At 52.5% G+C, this 18,482-nt stretch overlaps 1 protein-coding gene across 11 annotated transcripts; it reads right to left on the bottom strand.

Moving 5' to 3' along the window:
• Positions 1-217: 217 nt before the first annotated feature.
• On the bottom strand, positions 218-18,051 carry ADAM33 (ADAM metallopeptidase domain 33). Of its 11 annotated transcripts, none has more exons than XM_080931045.1 (21): positions 17,939-18,051; positions 15,950-16,029; positions 13,529-13,605; positions 11,820-11,898; positions 11,571-11,647; positions 11,291-11,480; positions 10,851-11,072; positions 10,581-10,747; positions 10,360-10,444; positions 10,141-10,283; positions 9,574-9,751; positions 9,379-9,468; positions 9,022-9,217; positions 8,797-8,905; positions 8,469-8,667; positions 8,305-8,382; positions 8,124-8,232; positions 7,901-8,045; positions 6,594-6,664; positions 6,345-6,475; positions 218-305 (listed from the first exon to the last, which is right to left on the bottom strand). In XM_080931045.1, the coding sequence occupies exons 1-20, from the start codon at positions 18,036-18,038 to the stop codon at positions 6,393-6,395; spliced, it is 2,478 nt and encodes an 825-aa protein (XP_080787171.1). In that variant the 5' UTR covers positions 18,039-18,051; the 3' UTR covers positions 218-305; positions 6,345-6,392. The 11 variants fall into 11 exon arrangements, 10 of the variants coding, with proteins under 10 accessions (XP_080787171.1, XP_080787173.1, XP_080787167.1 ...); XM_080931047.1 differs by lacking the exons at positions 218-305; positions 6,345-6,475 and adding an exon at positions 3,067-3,446 and having other exon boundaries at positions 10,851-10,922; positions 11,007-11,072; XM_080931044.1 differs by lacking the exon at positions 218-305 and adding an exon at positions 3,321-3,443.
• Between the last annotated feature and the right edge of the window lie 431 nt (positions 18,052-18,482).

The following is an 18,482-nucleotide window of genomic DNA, read 5'->3' on the forward strand; positions in this document are numbered from 1 at the left end:
CCATCTCCAGAACTGGCGCATGCATCCACAGAGGGTCTACAGGGCCCCTTCCATCCTCCCCAGCTCCACCGACGGGACACTGAGGCTTAACCGACACATTTCTTTACTCTTACAATCCTCGATTAGTGCCCGAGGATCGGGGCCAGAGAGGGCAGTGGCCAGCACGGAGGAGGAGACGGGCTCTCACCCAGCAGCAGCAGCAGCAGAAGTGCAGACTCCATGCCGCAGGCCATAGCGATTGGCAGAGCCCCAGTTGGACAGGTGCTTCTTCCCGGAACCTGCTAAGCCTGGAGGGCAGCTGGCACCTGCGACAGGTGTGTTCCTGCTCCCTCCACTCTGTTCCCACCCCCAGACAGCACCTTCAGGTGGATCCAAAGTCACTAAGCCAGGGCCTGAAATGACCTCGATAGATCCACAGTCCTGGATCCTACTGGGAACGGCTTCCCCCACCCCTGGGGACAGGGGTGGGGAGGAGCTTCATGAGACTCAAAAATTAAGCAAGAATTAAACCTCACAAGTCCAGAGAAGCTGAAACGTGTGAGATTCACAAGGTCTCTTCTGGAGGTTATAAGCAACAGCTGGAAGACCTTGAGAGGCAGGTAGCTCTAGGGTCACCATGTTTGGGTGTTTTAATCCCAATAAACTCAAATAATTAAGTAAAACTAAGAATCAAAACAAATCTCTCCCAATAAATATTTGCCAAGCTGGACTTTATTTATGTCTCTGGCCTATTTATGTCAGTTGCCTATCTGAGATGAAGAGGCATGTATGTTGTATCTCCTCGGGAAGCCTCACACACTCCCACAAAACTCTAGGAAACCTTGTTTCTCCTATGCTGAAACGATAAGTTTAGGAAATCAACTGTTCTCTTTCCTTCTTAATAACTTTATTGTCAGTTTTTTTGGTTCACCAGTTTTACACGTGTAGAAAAGTTGTAGAGACATTGGTACTATCCCCCTCCACACACACACCCCCCCACACACCCCACCCCCCCACACCCACACCCACCCACACCCACACACACCCCCACACACACCCCCCACACACCCCCACACACCCCCACATACCCACACCCCCACACACAACCTCCCCCTCCCCCACACACACCCCACACACACCCCCACACACCTCATCCCCAGCTTCCAAACTCAGCTCTCTGACCTAGCAAAGCAGGAGGAGTTACACTTGGAAGGGAATGCTGGTACAGTAGGAAGCAAAGTATAGACCATTAAAATCCTCCAGTTCTCCCATGTATCACCTTTTTCTGTAACAAGACCTGGGACATGGTGGTCTACACTGCAAACCGAGCACTTGGAAGCAGTTGTCAAGACAGAGGAATCGGGAGTTAGAGGCCAGCCTGAGCTACATTGAGATCTTGTCTCAAAAACAAGGGTTGACAGGATAGCTCACTGAGTAAAGACTCCTGCTATCAAACCTGACACCCTGAGTTCAGTCTGGACCCATATGGCAGAAGTGAACCAACTCCCTAAAGTATTCTGACAAGGTCTATCCACACCTACACACACATACACACACACACACACACACACACACACACACAAATGGGAAAAAAATTCAGATTCAGAATCACCACTAAATTTGTCCTGCCAAATGAGGCAGTCTCTCAGTATTTTTTAAATCTGTATTCTTCCTTTAAACAACAAGGAAGTGGGGAGGGGGTGTGTGGGGGTGCCCAACAGCAATGTCAGGAGCTCTGTTTTAGCTGGGATTGCCAGCAAGCTCCATGGACCCCTATCTTCACCCCCAGTGGGGTTGCTGCACTAAGCTTTTTCTGGTATTGCTGCTGATTGAACTTGGGTTCTCGAGCCTGTATGGGAGTTCTCCGATTAAGTCATCTCTCCAGACCCTCGGTAACAGAAGTTTGGTGTTAGCCAAGTTCATTCTGTGGGAAAGGTAATGAACTCACTGTCCAGGAAAAACAGACCAAAACTTGGAGTGGCCAAAAGAAACCATTTTACAGAGCACGGGCGACATCAAACTCCAAGATAGGAGGTGTAGCCAAGAGTTTGGCGTCTACCTGGGGCTCAGAGTGACACATTTTTGACTCTGAGTCCCTTTTCCCTCAAGGCCCACATGGTCACCATTCCCAGGAGAAAGGAGGCAACCCTTTTGGGAAGCCCCTCCCAGTTTTCCCTGTATGTTTTAACTCTCCTTCACCTTATCCTCATTCCCGATAAGAATTCTGACTAGTTATTTTCTGGACTATTTCTACTGAGTTAGTCTTATATTTTCTTCTGGTCAGATTAAGGCACAGCATTGTTTTAAAAAAATTTTTTTTTTGTTTGTTTTGTTTTGTTTTATGTGCCTGTATGTGTGCTACCCAAGGCCACAAGAGGGCACCAGATCTTATGGAGCTGGAGTTAAGAGCAACAGACTTGGTTGCTGGAAACCAAATACTGTTCCTCTGAAAAAGTCCCACAGGCGTGGAAGGACTGGGCAGGGCAGGGCAGGGCAGGGCCAGAAGTCCAGAGTGGGCTTGTTAGGGGATGGTTTTGTGCGCTGAGTATTCAGATGCTGATTTCTATGCCCAGACATCTAGTTACATCTCTGGATCTCAATGTTATGTAAACATTGTTTTCCATCATCTCTGATTGGTTAATGAAAGAACTGATCAGCCAATTAGCTGAGCAGAAGATATAAGGAGGGACTTCCCATCCCAGTCACAGGGAACCAAAGGAAACCAGAGAGTAGAAAAAGACCATGAGGAGAAGAAGGTCTGGAGAGACCACATGAAGAGACCAGGAGGATTCATCATGAGAATCCAACCATGAGGCCATACACTGACCAGAGTAAACCAGGGCAAGACCAGATGGCAAGATGGGGCATTTGGCTGGGTAGTAGCATCCTAGTTGGGTTAGAAGAAATAAGAATCTGCCCAGCTATTACAGCATGCAGCTTATTAATACAAATGCTAGGTCTGAGTCTTTTTTCAGGAGCTTAAATGTGCTAGAGTGGGCAGAGAAATGCTCCACAGTTATTTGGGAGCAAAAGGGACATAGAAAGCCCCCCTAAGATTACTATTACAGGGGTTGGCTCAATGCATTGATCTGGGACCAGGCTTGGGGACTAGCAGAACACAGCGCCAAAGAGGGCTACATGCCAGGTAAGGAGTCAGCCAACCATAGCCTGGAGTTGGTGCAGGCAGACCAGGGCATGTTGGAGTCCTGCCAGGAAGAGACGACCTGGGGCATGGAAGAAAATGTTCCCCACGTGTTTCACTCCATGGAATACAGCCTTTTGATTTTCGTACAGAATTTATTCATACAGCATTGAGTCTGAGGGTGGTTTTCCTTCAAACATTGAGGGGCAACGGTGACATGGTTATGACTCCAGGGCAGGGTGACAGTGTTCCACAAGACCTTGTTCAGCAGCTGAAACAACTGCCTCAGACAGGCAGCAGTGTACTGTGGGGCTTGCACCGTCTGCTGAAGGGCCAGAAGGGAGCAGAAATGAGGGATGCTGGGGGCCTTTACACACCCTCCTTACAGCTCCCCTCTCCCACTAAGGGCTTTTGCCATTCCTCACCCTCCAAGGAGTGCTTCTACCTTATCTGGGCAGCCCTGGAATGAAGGCTCTTAGATGCAACCCATGTTGGCAGTAGCCAATCAATTTAAAAGTCAACTTAACCCACCAATGCTTGCATGCCTGGTCACCATCGCTGTAGTCCACCCGTTATTAAGTGTATTAAAAACTGTACAAATGGATAGTGGGGGTGCCTCCCCTCTGGATGTAGGCCACCCCAGTGCACTGTACTAATAAACCTCTTGTTTTTGCATCGATCCCCGATCTTTTGTCTCATTCGTGGGAGCTTCAAATTACAGATGTATTCACAGCTTCCCAGGCTACACCCTGTATCCCAGAATGCCCACACACAGTCAACACAAGAGCCTGGCCATGTTCTAACAAAACACCTGTTTCTGAACACTGTTAAGTCTGACAGAAGTTTTGCTTGAGATTTTCTCAGGATCCAGGAACAAAAAAATTCCTGGGGTCTGAAAAAAAGGTAAAGTAGAAACTCCGCCCAACCCTTTCCTACAGCAGCAGAGGGATGATGGCTGGCATTGTGTGTGGCTTTGGTATAGCAAAGGTGGCTCTCTCAAGTACCAGGGGTAAGAATAAAAGGCGAGTTTACTATCCTGACCACGAAGAGTTAAAACCCTTGCTTCTGTAGTGTGGTACTAAGGATCCTAGAAACTGGGGTGAGATCTCTGGGCTACCTACTGGCCCTCAGCCTCTGTGAGCTGGGCCAGCCAGGAAGGGTCCTAGTGGCTCTTGGAAAGTTAAGAAACAAATGACAATTGGGAAGTGAATTACTGGTGAAGGGAGGGGCCGATTGGGCTGGAAGCCCTTCCTGGTTTTTCTGCAACAAATGTAAAAAGGAAGCCAGGGGGAGAAAAATGGAGGAATGGAGACTCAGTTTGATCTGTGGCTAGGTACTCCAGGGCCCAGGAGAAAGGTCCCTGCAGAGTCTGAGAACAGCTTTTGTAGCTGAGAGTGGGAAGGGACAAGGGCAAGATTTCACCAGACCAGACACAGACACTGCTTTGGGGAGGAGATGAGTCAGACTGGCCTTTTTTTTTATTCTTTTTTTTTTTTTTTTTTGGATCAACCTCCATGTTCCAGAACATGGGCTGGGTTGCTTTCCTGTAATCTTTCAGCAGTAGATTTCCTGGAGCCCCGGACTTTGTTTATGGCCTAGGGTTTGGGGGGTGGGCATTTTCCTTAGAGAAGAAGGAAGTCCCCTTGTGTGCCAGAAAACACCATCTCTTCTAATAGGAAGGAGGGCAAGCCAATGTGCTGGGATAAATGTATTTCCAAGACTAGACGTGATATAGAACTAAATGATCACAAACATGCACTTGTACACATGTTAACACATTAAGTAAGTGATCACAAGCACACACATGTACACATGTCAATCTGCACTGGGGCCTGTGAGCACAATACTAAAGTTATGCATTAGCTTAGGTTGTAAACGCTGAATGCATGGGGGTCCACAGAAAGGAAGGTTGGTTGTGTCGGGTCCAGAGGACATGTCCATTCCCCAGATTCCAAAAAGCCATTCAAATATCCAAAAATTAGCTCAATCTAGACTATAGGTGGTTGTCTGGCAGTTAGAAAAAGGCCAGCATTCCTCGGGAACTCGTGAAGCTGTTTCCCCTCTGCCAAAAGGAACCATGTCCTCTGCAGAAAGGACATGGCTACCTGTGGCACCTGTCAGCACATCACTGGCCTCCAGGCTCCTCAGTATCTCAAGTACCTGCCACACATTTGGAAGTCGCACACTAGCATCTTCTTACCTCCTCCTCACCCTAAGCTCACAGCTTCCCTCCCCCCAGTCACCCATCCTCCTGGCAACCCTATTTTTCTTTCTCTCTTTTGCTTTTCTTTTTTTTTTTTCTTTTGTTGTTGTTGTTTCTGTTTCTTTGTTTGTTGTTTGTTTTTGAGACAGAGGTTTCTCTGTGTAGCCCTGGCTGTCCTGGAACTCTGTAGACCACACCCCCTTCGGTTTTATGCTGTGAAACCTTCCCTATCTTCAGAAAGACTAACAGATCCCACTTTTGCCACATGGGCTTTGAGGCTCCGCTTTGCAGTCTCTGGTGCCTGGGCCTGAACGCTCCTAGGAACCCCACCATGCTGTTTTCTCTCTGTCTGTACAGGGCGGTACTAATTTTGTTTTGTTTTTGCAATGGTTTGGTTTTCAACACAGTGTTTCTCTGTGTAGCCTAGCTATCCTGAATCTCACTCTGTAGACCAGGCTAACCTTGAACTCAGAAACCTGCCTCCCCTGCCTCCCAAGGGCTGGCGTCTCCACTGCCCAGATGCTGTTTCTAATTTATTTTGCAGCAATCCATCTGAGTGTCCCTTTGATAAACCACTGAGACCCTTTCAGCAAATCACAGCCAATATAGCTTGTGAGTTTATTGCTATTAGATACATTCTGACATTTCAGAACAGCTTGGCTCTCAGGGCAGGTGGATGCATCATGAGATGGCTCTAGGGTTTCTCTGGTGAGTAGGGAAGAGTCCAGCATCCAGCCCATCAGAAGTATAGGAGTGAATTTGAGTCACTGAGGACTAGGGCCCAAGGCTGCAAGTCACATGGCAGGGCACATTGTCCTCCCTCTAAGGAGGATGAAGAACCAGTGTCTCCCTTCCCTGCCCCTAGGGCTTCCTGCATCCTGGTCTCCATGACAACAGCTTTTCTGAGGGCTGTGCCTCATTTCCTTATTGATACAAGCCCATAAATCTGAGGAGTAAGCGACAAACTGAGACAGAGATCGGTGTCTGGGCAACAGGAGGGCCTCAGGGTCCTTCACCTACCATAGGGATCAGGCAGGTCTGCATGGCGCACACTTCAGAGGGTAGTTCTTAGGTAAGCTCAGAGTTCTCAGGGTTTGAGAACAATTCAAAAGATGAAGGGTGCAAATGCTGTTGGCAAGAGGTCCCTGGGGCTGAGCAGAGGATGGAAGGTGGTTGAGTGCTAAGTAGAGCAAGGGAGCATCTAGAAGGAAGCAGACAGCAGGGACCCACCCCTCACTTCCCTCTCCATGTCCCAAGTGCCACACTTACGTAGGGTCGAGGGCTCTCCAGTGATGATGGGGCCAAACTCCATGGGGTGAGCACTGTCCAGGGGTTGGTCCCTGCAGGGGCCATTGATGAACCAGATAAGAGTTCAGAAGGTTGGAAAGTGACCATGAATGAGCTGGAGGGGTAGTTGCTTCCTCAAAGCATAACACAGTCCCAGTTCTGAGAAGCTGATTTTTTTTTTCTACTCAAACCTCAAATTCCACATTCCTGTTCTATCCCTAAGATGCCCAGACCTCACTTAAGACCCAAGGCCTCTACTCCAGACCTCATTCAGGTCCCATCTAGAGCTGAAGTACTGAGATGTCTGTCTGCCTTGGGGCAGGAACTGTGCCTTCCCCGGGCTGCTCGGCAGTGCTAGTCTTGCCTGAACTGTCTGTAACTTTCTCACAGGCCTTGCCATTTCTTTTGACGGTTCATCCAAATATGCCCCACTGTCCTTGAGACCCTATCCTGATGACAGTGCGCAGCTGCCACCCCTCTGCATTGTCCCTCCCAACTGTCACTACCTGTTTGTCTGCCTGCAGACCCCCAGTCACCACCTGGCATTTCCAAGACCCTCTCACTGGCTCCTGAGGTCTGCTGGTGCTGGTCCCTGCCTTAGGTGACCTCTAGTCACATCTCCAAACCCTGCCCATTCCCTCAACTGGCCCGAAACACTTCCAAAATCAGACACAGACATAATGTGCCTGACTTGTGGTCCAGTGAAGAGGCAGCCCTAGGTCTTGTTATTAGGTGGCATTTCTGCCCGTCCTGCCAGATAATTGGGTTTGTAGCCGTGATCTTCAGGGAACAGAGATACCGAGTCCTGGCACAGAGTGGCCAACACTATAGCTGGCCAGTGAGAGGAAACCCAAAGGGGTGCTTGGGCTTAGCACTGGGGGGACTTGAAGGAGTCACGACTAGTTAGGGCAAAGGTTGTGGGAGATGGCTGAAATATCAAGACAAGGAAGCTAAGGAAGTCTTCACGGACAGAGTGGAGCACAGGCTGTGTTGAATTTGTTTAAAGCAGAAAAGGGGGAGGGGCAAGCTGAGGTCACTCCCTGGTGGGAGAGAGGAAAGGAGAGCAGCCCTAAGTGCTGGCCAGAGCAGCGGTACACACCATGGCCTTCCCCCCAGTGCCTATAGGCTCTCACTCCATCTAGAGAGAGTAAGGACCCCATCTAGCTTCCTACAGCCCCAGCTCCCAGGGTCCTCCCACTCTCCAAAGCTCTGATGAGTTCTGAGAAAGCAGGAGCCACAGAAAGAGGAACCTGAGCCCCCCCCCCCCCCGAGGCTGGCACCGAGCCTACCTGTTACGCAGGGGGTCCCTCCTGCAGCACCGTCCTGGCTGCTGACTGAGCGTTGGGAACTGGTAGTAGCACCAGGCTAGGCTGGCCCCGGGAAGGAGAGGCAGCAGGAAGCTGAGGAGCATGGCCAGTGGAAAGGCATCTGGGTCTGTGGAGTTCAGGGTGCTGAGTGCCAAGCAGGCTACTGCCCAGGTGGCACGTCCCTGCTCCCACCCCATTGGCATACTTGCAGATTGTGCAGGGCCACTATCCTTGCTTCCGCCCAAGCCAGGCTTGTCACAGAAGGGTGGAGCCCAGCCTGCAGCACAGTGACAGTTACGATTGCTATTGCAAACCTAAGAAGAGGATAGCAAAGTCACCAGGTATCAAGGACATCCAAGGTCACCCTGACCCCTTAGGCTACTCACCCCACGGTTATGGCAGGCAGTCAAGCAATGCTCCGGCTCCCGGGAGGTGGCATTCTGACAGTGCCTGTCCTGGCACACCTATGGGCATTGTGCCCACTGGGCAGTGAGTACACTTTGGCATGGAGGACTCAATAACCAGGAGGACTTGGGTGGGCAGGGCTCACCATTCTAGGTCCACAGCGGGTGCCTGGCTCCACCAGACCCAAGTCCAGCTGGTCCAGGTAGGTACCCGGGAGCACGAAGGCTCCCCGGCAAACCACTTCTCGGCCCTCTAGGAGAATTGTGGAATCCACAGTCACTACGTGCGGCACTAGTGGGCTTGGCTCTCCTCCCTGGCACAGCAGCTTCCCACAATGAGCGTCCCTGGGAAGGAAGTGGAAGGTGGACAACATCTCTGAGTGTTCCGGAAGTGGAAGGTGGACGGCATCTCTGAGTGTTCCCTCCACACGCTCCGCCCTATTTTACCGCCTAGACCTCAGCTCCACACCTCACCTCTGCGCACATGGCAGGAAGCCACCCTGACTGTCCTGGCCACAGTTCCCCTGTGAATTCCCCATGGAGTTCATCTGCTGGAAACATGGCTCGGGGGCCGGTTGGGATCCTGAGGGATAGAAGCGGGCCAGCTCGGGCCTCGGTTCCACATGTGGAGCTTGCCCAAAGTAGAAAACCGCAGGTTTTGGTAGTGGTCAGGACACCAGGACCCGCATGTGGTCTCACCAGGTCCCCATAGCTGCTGACACTGCTGCTCCAGCGTGGGACACCAGCCATCTAGGCAATAGCCACGACCCTCGGCGCAGGGTAAGCCATCCAGAAGGTAAACATCTGCGGGACAATGCGGGGAGGTGCCCGTGCAGAACTCTGGGAGGTCGCAGTCACTCGCAGCGGGACGACAAGGCGTGCCTGCGGGCTTTAGCTACACCAGTGACCCATTAGGGGAAAACATCCTTGCTGAAAAGTCCGAAGGAGTGCTACGTGAACCCACACACAAGGTCAAGCTCACACTCAGAAAGGGGACTAGAAGGTACCAACCCAGCTAAGATCAACAAGCCGCTCCCCAATATCCCGAGTCCTCACCAGGCACCTCGCACAGCAATCGCCATGGGCGCACTGCGCCCCCGCACGCAGGGAACAGTTATGGGCAAAGCAGCAAGGGTGTGGGCACTTCTGAAGTCAGAAAGGAGGGAACAGAACACGGAGCAAGTTAGACCTTGGGAGAGGCTGGGAGCATGGGTCAGCCTTGAACCCCAGGAACTGAGAAGATGACCTGACCTGACCAGAACCGCAGTCGCATTCTTCTCCTGCTTCCACGAAGCCATTTCCGCAGCGACTGGGCAGCACCAGGAGCCCCGGCTCCGAGACGTTGGAGAGGCACGTACCGCCCCCTTTCCGGAAGAAGGTGCGCAGCTGGCGGCGGCTGCAGGCGCTGAAGACCCGCGGGAAAGGATACCTGCAGAAGGAAGACGAATGTCCTTGGTGGTGCGGAGATCATCTGGGATGCAGGAGTCACGTCCTAAGCTCAGGCTGCTACTGCACTCTGGGCCCTGGGGTTAGCCACACAGCCGCCAAAATGTGCGGTTACCTCCTAAGCTAAGAGAGCAGTCTAGAGAGGGGAGGGGAAAGACTGCAAGGAACTTGAGACGGGAGGCTGGACGCTAAAATCCGGCAGTCTGAGCCCCAAGGAGGACCAAAGGTCGGGAGTGGAGTCTAGTCGGGCAGTCATTCTGAGACTCCACCTTAACCGCATTTCTCCTACCGAGGCCCTATTAACAGTCTGTTATCACACTCATCTTACTGAAGAGGGAACTGAGGGATAACCAAAGACGCTTCTGTGCGTACCCAGTGGCTGCTTCCATGACGCAGCCTCCTTGCTCTGCATTTCCCTCTATGCAGCAGCCCTCTGGGTCATGGTGGAGGCCCAGGCTGTGGCCTATCTCGTGGGCCATGGTGGCTGCTGTGCCGATGGGGAGTTCCGAGTGGTCCTGGGGAGCCGGGCTTCACTGAGGACCACAAACCCTGCCCAAACCTCTCTCCTCCTAGGTCCCCAGCAGAGCTTACTGTGCTCACCCCTCCGGAGCTCTCTGCATGGCACATGCCCTCCACAGGCGCCAGGCCCACCGTGGTACCCTGGAAGGTGCGGCCCCTAAGGATGACGCAGCAGGGCGTGACTGGATGAAGCTGGTAATAAGGACCTCCCGCAACCCGTGTGTGTGTGTGTGTGTGTGTGTGTGTGTGTGTGTGTGTGTGTGTGTGTGTGTGTGTGTGAAAAAGGCACCCACGTGAGCAGTTGCGTGGAGTCATGTGGTCTCCTGGCCCACAGCCCACGGCGCCACTGTAGGAAAGCCCAGAGAGTTTCGTTTGCATCCTGCGTGATGGGGCTGTGATCCTTTTCAGTCCACACTTCCAGCCCGGTCAACACCAACTGAATATCCAGAGTCCTGAGAATCTGAAGAAGAGACCAGCTGAGGCCAGGGACCAGGCACCTGCCATGTGGGGCCAGAGCTTTTCAATTGCCTTGCTCCCAGCTTCCAGAGCCCTAAACACCCAACCTGGTCCACACAATTGGCAACTTCCAGGAGGCGCTGTCTTGTGTGGTTCAAGTTCCGATGCTGATGCAAGAACTGAGAAGGCAGAAATCCCTGGGCCTTAAGGGACCTAAGCAGGCCCCAGCCCAGCCCAGTCAGACTTCTGAGGTCTCTCCTCACCAGGGTGTGGTCAGCCACTATGTATAGTTCCAGGTACTTGGGACTCCTGCGGGCCTCTCGCCTCATCTGTGAGAAGCAAATGGTGAGGGGCAGACTGCTTGACTGAATTCTGGCCATGCACCACACTCCCCGGGGTCGGGGGTGGGGGGGAGGGAGTGGACAGTTAAACTTCTGCTTAAACTTCTTCAGCCTCCGAATTAAAACAGGGAGAACCCACCCAGGCCCTTGCATTCCTGTATCCTCTGGTTTGAAGAACCAGCTTTTCTCTAATCTGTGCCCCTTACCCGGCTCTGGGAGACATGAGGGAGTCTGGCCGTTCCTGCTTTGTATTGGGAGTTCTTGTTTCTCTGGGCTCCTCTCCAGGTGAAGAATCGCTCCATCCGAAGGATCTTGTGGTTTGGGAAGTCCTTGGTGTCCCCAAGAGTCCAGGGGTGCAGATAATAGCTGACTTCGCTGCTGAGCACAATAAGGCCACTAGAGAGCAGGGGTGTGCAGGGGTGTATGAAACAATGATGCTGCTCTCACCTCTGCTTCAGCCCCTGGTCCTCTCCACCAACTCCTTACCTCATCCCGGAGCAGGTGCTGAGGACTACCCAGGATTCCCGGAAGCCCCTCACACGTCCGTGATAGTGGCAATAGTCCTAGAGAGGAGGAAGCTCAGACCCAAATTTCAACAGGGACTCAAAGGGACAAGGAGAAGGGGGGGGGGGGCTACAGGCAGACTACAACCCCCTTAGGAATGTAAAACGGGATAGGGTAGACATTTAGGATGCACCTCTCACACTGCCCTCACTGCCCATGAAAGTGTCTCACCCTGTGGTTGGGGGACAGCACTATGGGCTGCCCATCCGGACTGTAGTGGGTTTCTGTGTATCCCGAGGCCAGAAGCTTGCTGGAAAGTGGGAGTTTTGGGAGTCACTGAACTTAGACCCCCCCCTCCCCCGCAGCTTATCTCCTGCTCTCCTCCCAGGTGCTAGCAGAGCCACTTGAAGGAAGTGTGCAGGAGGGGAAGGGACAGGAAAGGCTGCACAACTCCTGCTTTGTATTTGGAGTTCTTTTCTCCCCGGGTCCCTCTAGCACTGTGCCTCAAAGAGAAAACCTTGAGCTAAAAGAAGACAAAGGTCTGGAATGAGCCCTGACGTGGCTTGAACAGGGGAATGGGAGTGTGGGACTCACCGGGAGGAACAGGCTGGGAACCTTTGGTGCTCTGGAGCCATTAGCTGGCAGGTGGGGAAGGAGCCGGGGGACACTACCTCAGAGATGCCACTCCATACTCCTTCCTTTGCTGGACGGGCCTAAGCCCTTCAGAATGTTAGATCCCATGTCTCCTTCTGTCCCTCAGGCACTTACTTCCAACTTCCACAGAAAACAGAGTCCCACTTGCTGACACTGCTTCTGTTCAGCCTACCTGGGCGAGGATCCCTTTATCTGGAGCTAGACACTATTCAGTAATGACTCCAATTTCAGGCTCCGTCCATGCCCCCCACCAAAAACATAGCAACCATAAATGAATAGCTGCTGCTTTCCTTTCTTCCTTTCTTCCTCTTCCTCTTCCTCCTTCTCCTCCTCCTCTTCCTCCTTCTCCTCCTCTTCTTCTCTTTTCCCCTTCCTTATTCCTTCATATTTTGAGACAGGGTTTTACTAAGTTGCCTAGGCTGGTCTTGAACTCACTCTATATAGCTCAGGCACCATCATGCCTGATTTCAATTGCTCTTCCTTACAGAAAATCCCGACTCCAACCTCACCTTGTCCTCCAGATCATCCACCAAAACCCCAGGCTGTTGTATGGCCAGCTGTCCTTACACTCTTGCTCACACATGCTAACGATCAATGTGTGCACGAGTGTGCAAGACTGTTTAGAAGGTAGGGATGTGGCACTCTCAGGAACTGTGGTTTGGCGTGGTGTTTCCCAGTCTGTCTGATTCCGTGGGGGGAGAGTGAAATGAATGAAGTACTTTTTGCAAGTTGGTGATGGAGTTTACAGTTCCACATTTCCACCTCGTTCACCGTCTGCACTCAGGGCACCATCCTTAGGTGTTTCTCATTTACCACCTCACATTCTTTGACTCTTCAGGTCCATCCCAGGTATTTAACACTACGATGCCTTCTTCCTTTCTGTCTCACTGGGGCTCCCCAGCTCCTTCCTCCCTGTTCTCTTCCACACAGATGGCATCGGTGACATTCAAGGTAGACCAGATGGATTTTGACCTTTGTAGCTTTTTATTGCTCACTTGGTATAGGAATAATTCCCTTTGAAAGAAGGTGTGAGGAACTGTCCACTGGGTGGCGCTCACTCATCTCCAGCAGGGAGCCACCCAGCTGCTCCAGGGTATGAGGTAGAAAGCAGGTATATACCTAACCTACAGCTGGGTTCGGTCCACGTTAGCCTCAAGCACACTGGCCACTCTCCCCGTCATTCATGCCACTTCCCACCCAGCCTCCCCCCAACCCCCACCCTGGAAAGAACTGATCCTCTCCAGAGAGGTCTGTGCCTGGGCTTCAGCAAAAAGGCTGGTACTCACTGGCTCTTCTCCAATTCAAGCAGGAGATCCTGGCCTTCAGCCTTTAAAGCCACCAGCACCGAGTCAGGCTTCAAGATCTGATGGAGAAGGAATGGAGTGACACAGTAGGCCTCCAAGGAATGGGTAGGAGGTGGAGCTGCTTCAGGAGGAAGCTCATAGGAACAGCTGGCCCCTGCACTGCAGGGAGTGACAAAGGACCCTTAAAGATGCATAAACAGCTGTATAAGGACAGAACAGTTGGTAAGTTGCTTACGTTGTTGAAGCTGCTATGGACATATGCTATATCCATAAGCAGGAGCCCCATGAAAAAGGGCTCGGGATCCCTTCCCTTGACCTACCCTCTTCTTTTGTTCCTAGAGAAGGCAGGAAGCACAGAGGGCAGTGGGCACTAAGGGTGATGTGGGTCACTGGGTGGGCTACAGCTTTGGCCATCGCATGTACAGCCTGGGGCCTTGGTTCTGTTTTGGTTGCATTCTTGTTTGCTTGCTTGCTGGTTTGCTGTGGGTGCTGCAGATCAAACCCAGGGCCTTGCATGTGCCAAACAAGCGCCACATCACGGTACTGCATCTCCAGCTCCTTGTTACAGATCTTCTCATCCTGCGGCTTTCCCCTCATTCCTGATAGAACCCAGACTTTCTCCTCGGGCAAACTGCCCGTCCTCTGAAATTCCTCCAGGCTGGCCTCATAACTGAACTCATGAAGTAAACATGGACCCCAACTTTGGCTCCCCCAAAATTGTTGACTCTTTCAGCTAGATGTCAGAAGGGCTGGCCTTGGCCCTCTAGCCAACTCCCCTCTCTCACTGACTTTGCCTCTCTTGGGCTGTCCACTCAGCCTGGCTAGAAGCCAGAACTGGAACTAGTCCAGGAGATTCCAGAGAAGGCTGCTGTAATTTTTAAAAATGTTTTCCTTACCCATGATGGCTTTCCCTTTTTATCCCAAAATGCACTGGGCTGGGGCCCAGGCCAAGAATCTTACAGGGGGCCCTTCCCCAGCAGGTGTAGAGTTGACAGCCCTCACTTTCCCAGCCACGGGCTTCGTAAGGGCCCAAACATGAACTTATATGGTTGGAATGCTCCCCCCCCCACCCCGCTTTACAGGAAAATGTCTGCTCTGGGAGAAAGGCAGTAGCCCCAGTGGAAGGTTTCTTCCCTCTACAGCCCTTGCTGCCTTTACTTCTGCTGCTCCGGGGTCCCCCCTCCACTCTGTGCTCCATCCCCATCCTGCAGTATGACCCTGTTTGTGAAACACACGCACCCTGCCAAAGCTTCTCCTGTCCTAGCCTCATGGCTTCCCAATGCAGAGCAGAGTCCCCTGGGATTCTCTCACAGACCAAGCCAGGCAAGGAGAGAGGCCAAAATCAGGGGAGCCATGTGTGTCCACAGGTCATCTTTGCTTGGCCAGTTGAGAGATCATAGAGGTCTAAGGGACCCCGGTGAAGGCCCTAAGTTGGAAGGTTTAGGTTACCGGGAACCCACAGTCATGGCGGCAACACTCAGGTTTGGCTAGCAGGGCTGCCCTCTGTCTGGAAGTACGGAATCAAACTCTCACCAGCCGAGGAGTTGCAGGAGGGAAGGGGAAGGCAGCCAATAGTCTGAAGCTCTTAGATCTCAGGGACCCTCCAGCTTCCAAGACCAATGATCTATTCAAGCGTGAGCAACTTTATAAGCTCGGTGGGACTCAGTTTGTCCCTCTGTAAACTGGGCACACCAGTGCTGGCCTCTCAATGTGCTGCACAGCTGTAGTAACACACGGCTATTCTGAAGAATGCAATAAGCAGGAGTTAGAGGGAGGCTGGGCAGGGCTCTGGAGAAGCAAAAAATGGAGTGAAGATACATCTGGGAACAGGAACACGAGGAGAATGAACCACGGCTTTCTTGGCTTCCAGCCATGGAAGCTGGGGTTACAGGACAGCAGTATGTCCACAGAGTCACATGTTCCCCATAAATATGGCCAAGGGGGATAGTTTGCTGTCCTTCTTTTAAAATCTCCTGAAGTTGGCATGATGGCCCATGACCAGGGCTACATAGCAAGACCCTGTCTTGATCAAAACAAAGCAGAACACACACACACACACACACACACACACACACACACAGTTCCCAAAAGGCTTTAGGCCCCAAACTATGAACTCATCTTTGCCTAGTTGAATGGGGATAGCATGGATGTTCCCCCATGGAGAAGAGGGTTAGGGCCAGGAATAGAAGGGGGCGGGAGGGAGGAAGCCCAAAATGACTTCCATGTGTGCGGGCTCACACCATCTAGATGTCTCCTTGTCCCACCCACCCAGCAGGGAGTGGCTTAACGGTACAGTGATTTCGTTCAGAGAACCCCAGAAAAACTGTCACGCTGCATTTGGGGGAGAGGACAAAGAGGTGGAGACCTAGGGCCCCCTTATGAGGACAGGATAGTGATGCTCACCGGCTCCTCCAAGGTGACCTTGAGCCAGACTGCACCATCCAGGATCCAGTGGGGAGTGACTAGCTCCCCATGGGCATCTCCTGGGATGAAAACGTTAGAATAGCAATTAAAAGAAGGAAGCCATCAGGGAAGGAAGGGTCCTGAAAGCTGGACTCCATTTGTAGCACTCCCAGGGTTTGGTATTTATGGGGCACCCCTCAAATGGAGCAGTAACCGGAGAGGTGGCAAAAGAGAAACCGAGGCACCAGGAAACATTCCCCACTGGGGGATTCGAGAGCAGACAGAGCTTGGGGAACTGGTTTGAGATCAGAGGTCCCAGGAAGAAGCCCAGATCCCAGTGCAGAGGGGCTGGGAAGAAGGAGGCAGCCTTGGGTAATTTTAGACTGGGCAGTAGATGCCTTTAGGGTGAGATATGTGTAACCAGAGGCCTCCTCTGCCATCTGAGTAAGACAGCACCAGATGTCTCCCAGAGCTCCCGACCCCCATCAGGGTTGATGCTGGTGGCAGACTGGAAGGGACCTGACCCAGATGCCCTCCTCTTTTTGTCAAGGTGAAGGGAGTTTCAGAGACTCGGTGATCCTGGGCCAGACATTTCCAAGGGGGCTCCGGGAGGAGTATCAGAGACAAGCATTACTCAGAGGGTGTTGGAATGTTCTTTGGGAATGTTCCTACCTCCCCTCTCCTATCTGGTCCCAGAAACACTCTCAGAACCTTTCCTGCAGATGCCAGGCTCCCAGACTCCAGCAGCAAGCCCACATACCCCTCGGGGCTTAGATTCTCCTGTTGGCCCAGTTTACAGAAAAACAAACAACAAACAAAACAAAGAAGCCCCAACCACCCCCAGCTCTGGCCCTAGCCTTGCCAAAGCTGAGAACAGTCGCTGGCTCGGCTCTTCCCGGGCCACCCTACCTCCTCGTTCCTCCTCCACCTCCTCTCTAGATCCCAGACATCAAAATCCTGGAATAGGGGTTGGAGAGGTGGATCAGTGGTTAAGAGCACTCGCTGTTCTGCCAGAGTATTGTGTTCGGGTCTCAATCACATGGTGGCTCACAAACAACTCTCTGTAACTCCAGCTCCAGGGGATCTGTCTTCCTATTCTGGCCCCCAGGTTTCCTGGTACCTCCATGGTACACAGATGTACTTTCAGGCAAAACACCCATACTCATTTAAAAAAAAAAAAAAAAACCTGAAATCGCAGCAACTCCAGGAACCTCATCCTTAAAATCACACTCGTTTCTTAATTAATGAGCCATCATGCTTCTGGGGATGAGGGTGTGACTTTGGAATGGAGGCTGGAGAGAAGAGAGAGGGAAAGGAAGGACAAGAGAAGCCTTCCTGGAGGTAAAAAGATCTTTCGGCCAAGAGAAGGCTTAACTGGGTATGGAGAACCAGTCTTGCTGGCCTCAGGTCACCAAAGGGTGCAGGATATGGATTCAGGTGTGAGTGTTCTCTGTGTAGTCCTGCAAGGCCACCTTCAGGAAGGAGGCAAGGATGGAGCTAGGAGTCTGGGCGAACTAGAGTGGAAACTGAGGAAGCCAGTCTGCATTAGAACACAGAGGCTCCCCCCCCCCCCACCAACTAAAGGTAATGAAGTTGTCCTTCAGCACCTTCAGAACCCTGCTAGACCGAGAGTGAGGGAAGGTTCCAGTAGGAAGAGCAGTCCCAGGCGCTGCTAGCAGACACCCCTGTTTGAAGAGCTGCCACATAAGGCAATGGTATAAACACCATACATGTTGCCCTGGAGTTGCAGAATCTCCTGAGCAGAGTTGGGAGCTGGGCAGCACTGAAGAGGGTAATGTTGCCTCTTTGCTAAGTGTGGGTAATTCTGCTCCAGCGCAAACACAGGAGCCCATCCTCTTCCCATGTCCTCCTGTCCTGGCAGGTAGCCCAGGCTCGAAACTCTGTGTTCCAGTAGTTGCACTGGAACCCATGACCACTACCACCACCGCTTCGTCCTGCCCTAGAGGCGCCCCCGGCCCTCATCCTCACCTGGAAACATCTGAGCGCTCAGCAGCAGACACTTGGGAAGCCACAGCAGCAGCAATAGCAGCACAGGAGACCCCCTAGGTCTCCCGCATCCAGAGCCCATGGCTGGGAGTGCCTTTGCCTCTCACTCTTGCTGTGTTTTTGGCTCCACCCCGGCTGGAGGGGGGCCGCCTCCTCCCGCCCTCTGTTGGCCTCGCGCCACCTCGCTCTACCCTGGCCCGCAAGACAGGAATCCGCACTGAGGGAGCCAGGATAACCCTCCTGGTGTCTTTGGCAACAATCCTACCATCGCTCGCAAAGGGAAGCGAAGGCGGGAAGCCGGGGAAGGTTCTTAGAGAACCTCTCTGGTGCTGACCAGAGGCATTGGCTAAGGGATCCCCGCAGCTGCTCCAGTCTGCCCAGGGCACGTCTCTGGTCCCGGTCTCCCTAGTGACATGTGGACCCGCCTTTCTACCTGCCTTGAGCTAGGATTCTTCCCAGGTGTTTACCGGCACCCTAGCATCCCACTGCAGTGAAGCTGCCCCACTGGAGCTGAGGCGCATCTGGG

This window comes from Micromys minutus (assembly GCF_963924665.1).
Source record: "Micromys minutus genome assembly, chromosome: 17".
NCBI classification, from domain to species: Eukaryota; Metazoa; Chordata; class Mammalia; order Rodentia; family Muridae; genus Micromys; species Micromys minutus.

Excerpts from the sequence above, each read along its gene's own strand:
- ADAM33 (XM_080931038.1), bottom strand. The coding sequence starts at position 18,038 with ATGGGCTCTGGATGCGGGAGACCTAGGGGGTCTCCTGTGCTGCTATTG. Across the intron at positions 13,606-15,949 it reads AGGTCACCTTGGAGGAGCCG|ATCTTGAAGCCTGACTCGGT; the intron begins GTGAGCATCACT and ends CTTCTCCATCAG. Across the intron at positions 11,073-11,290 it reads CTCATGTCTCCCAGAGCCGG|ATGAGGCGAGAGGCCCGCAG; the intron begins GTAAGGGGCACA and ends TGCTTCTCACAG.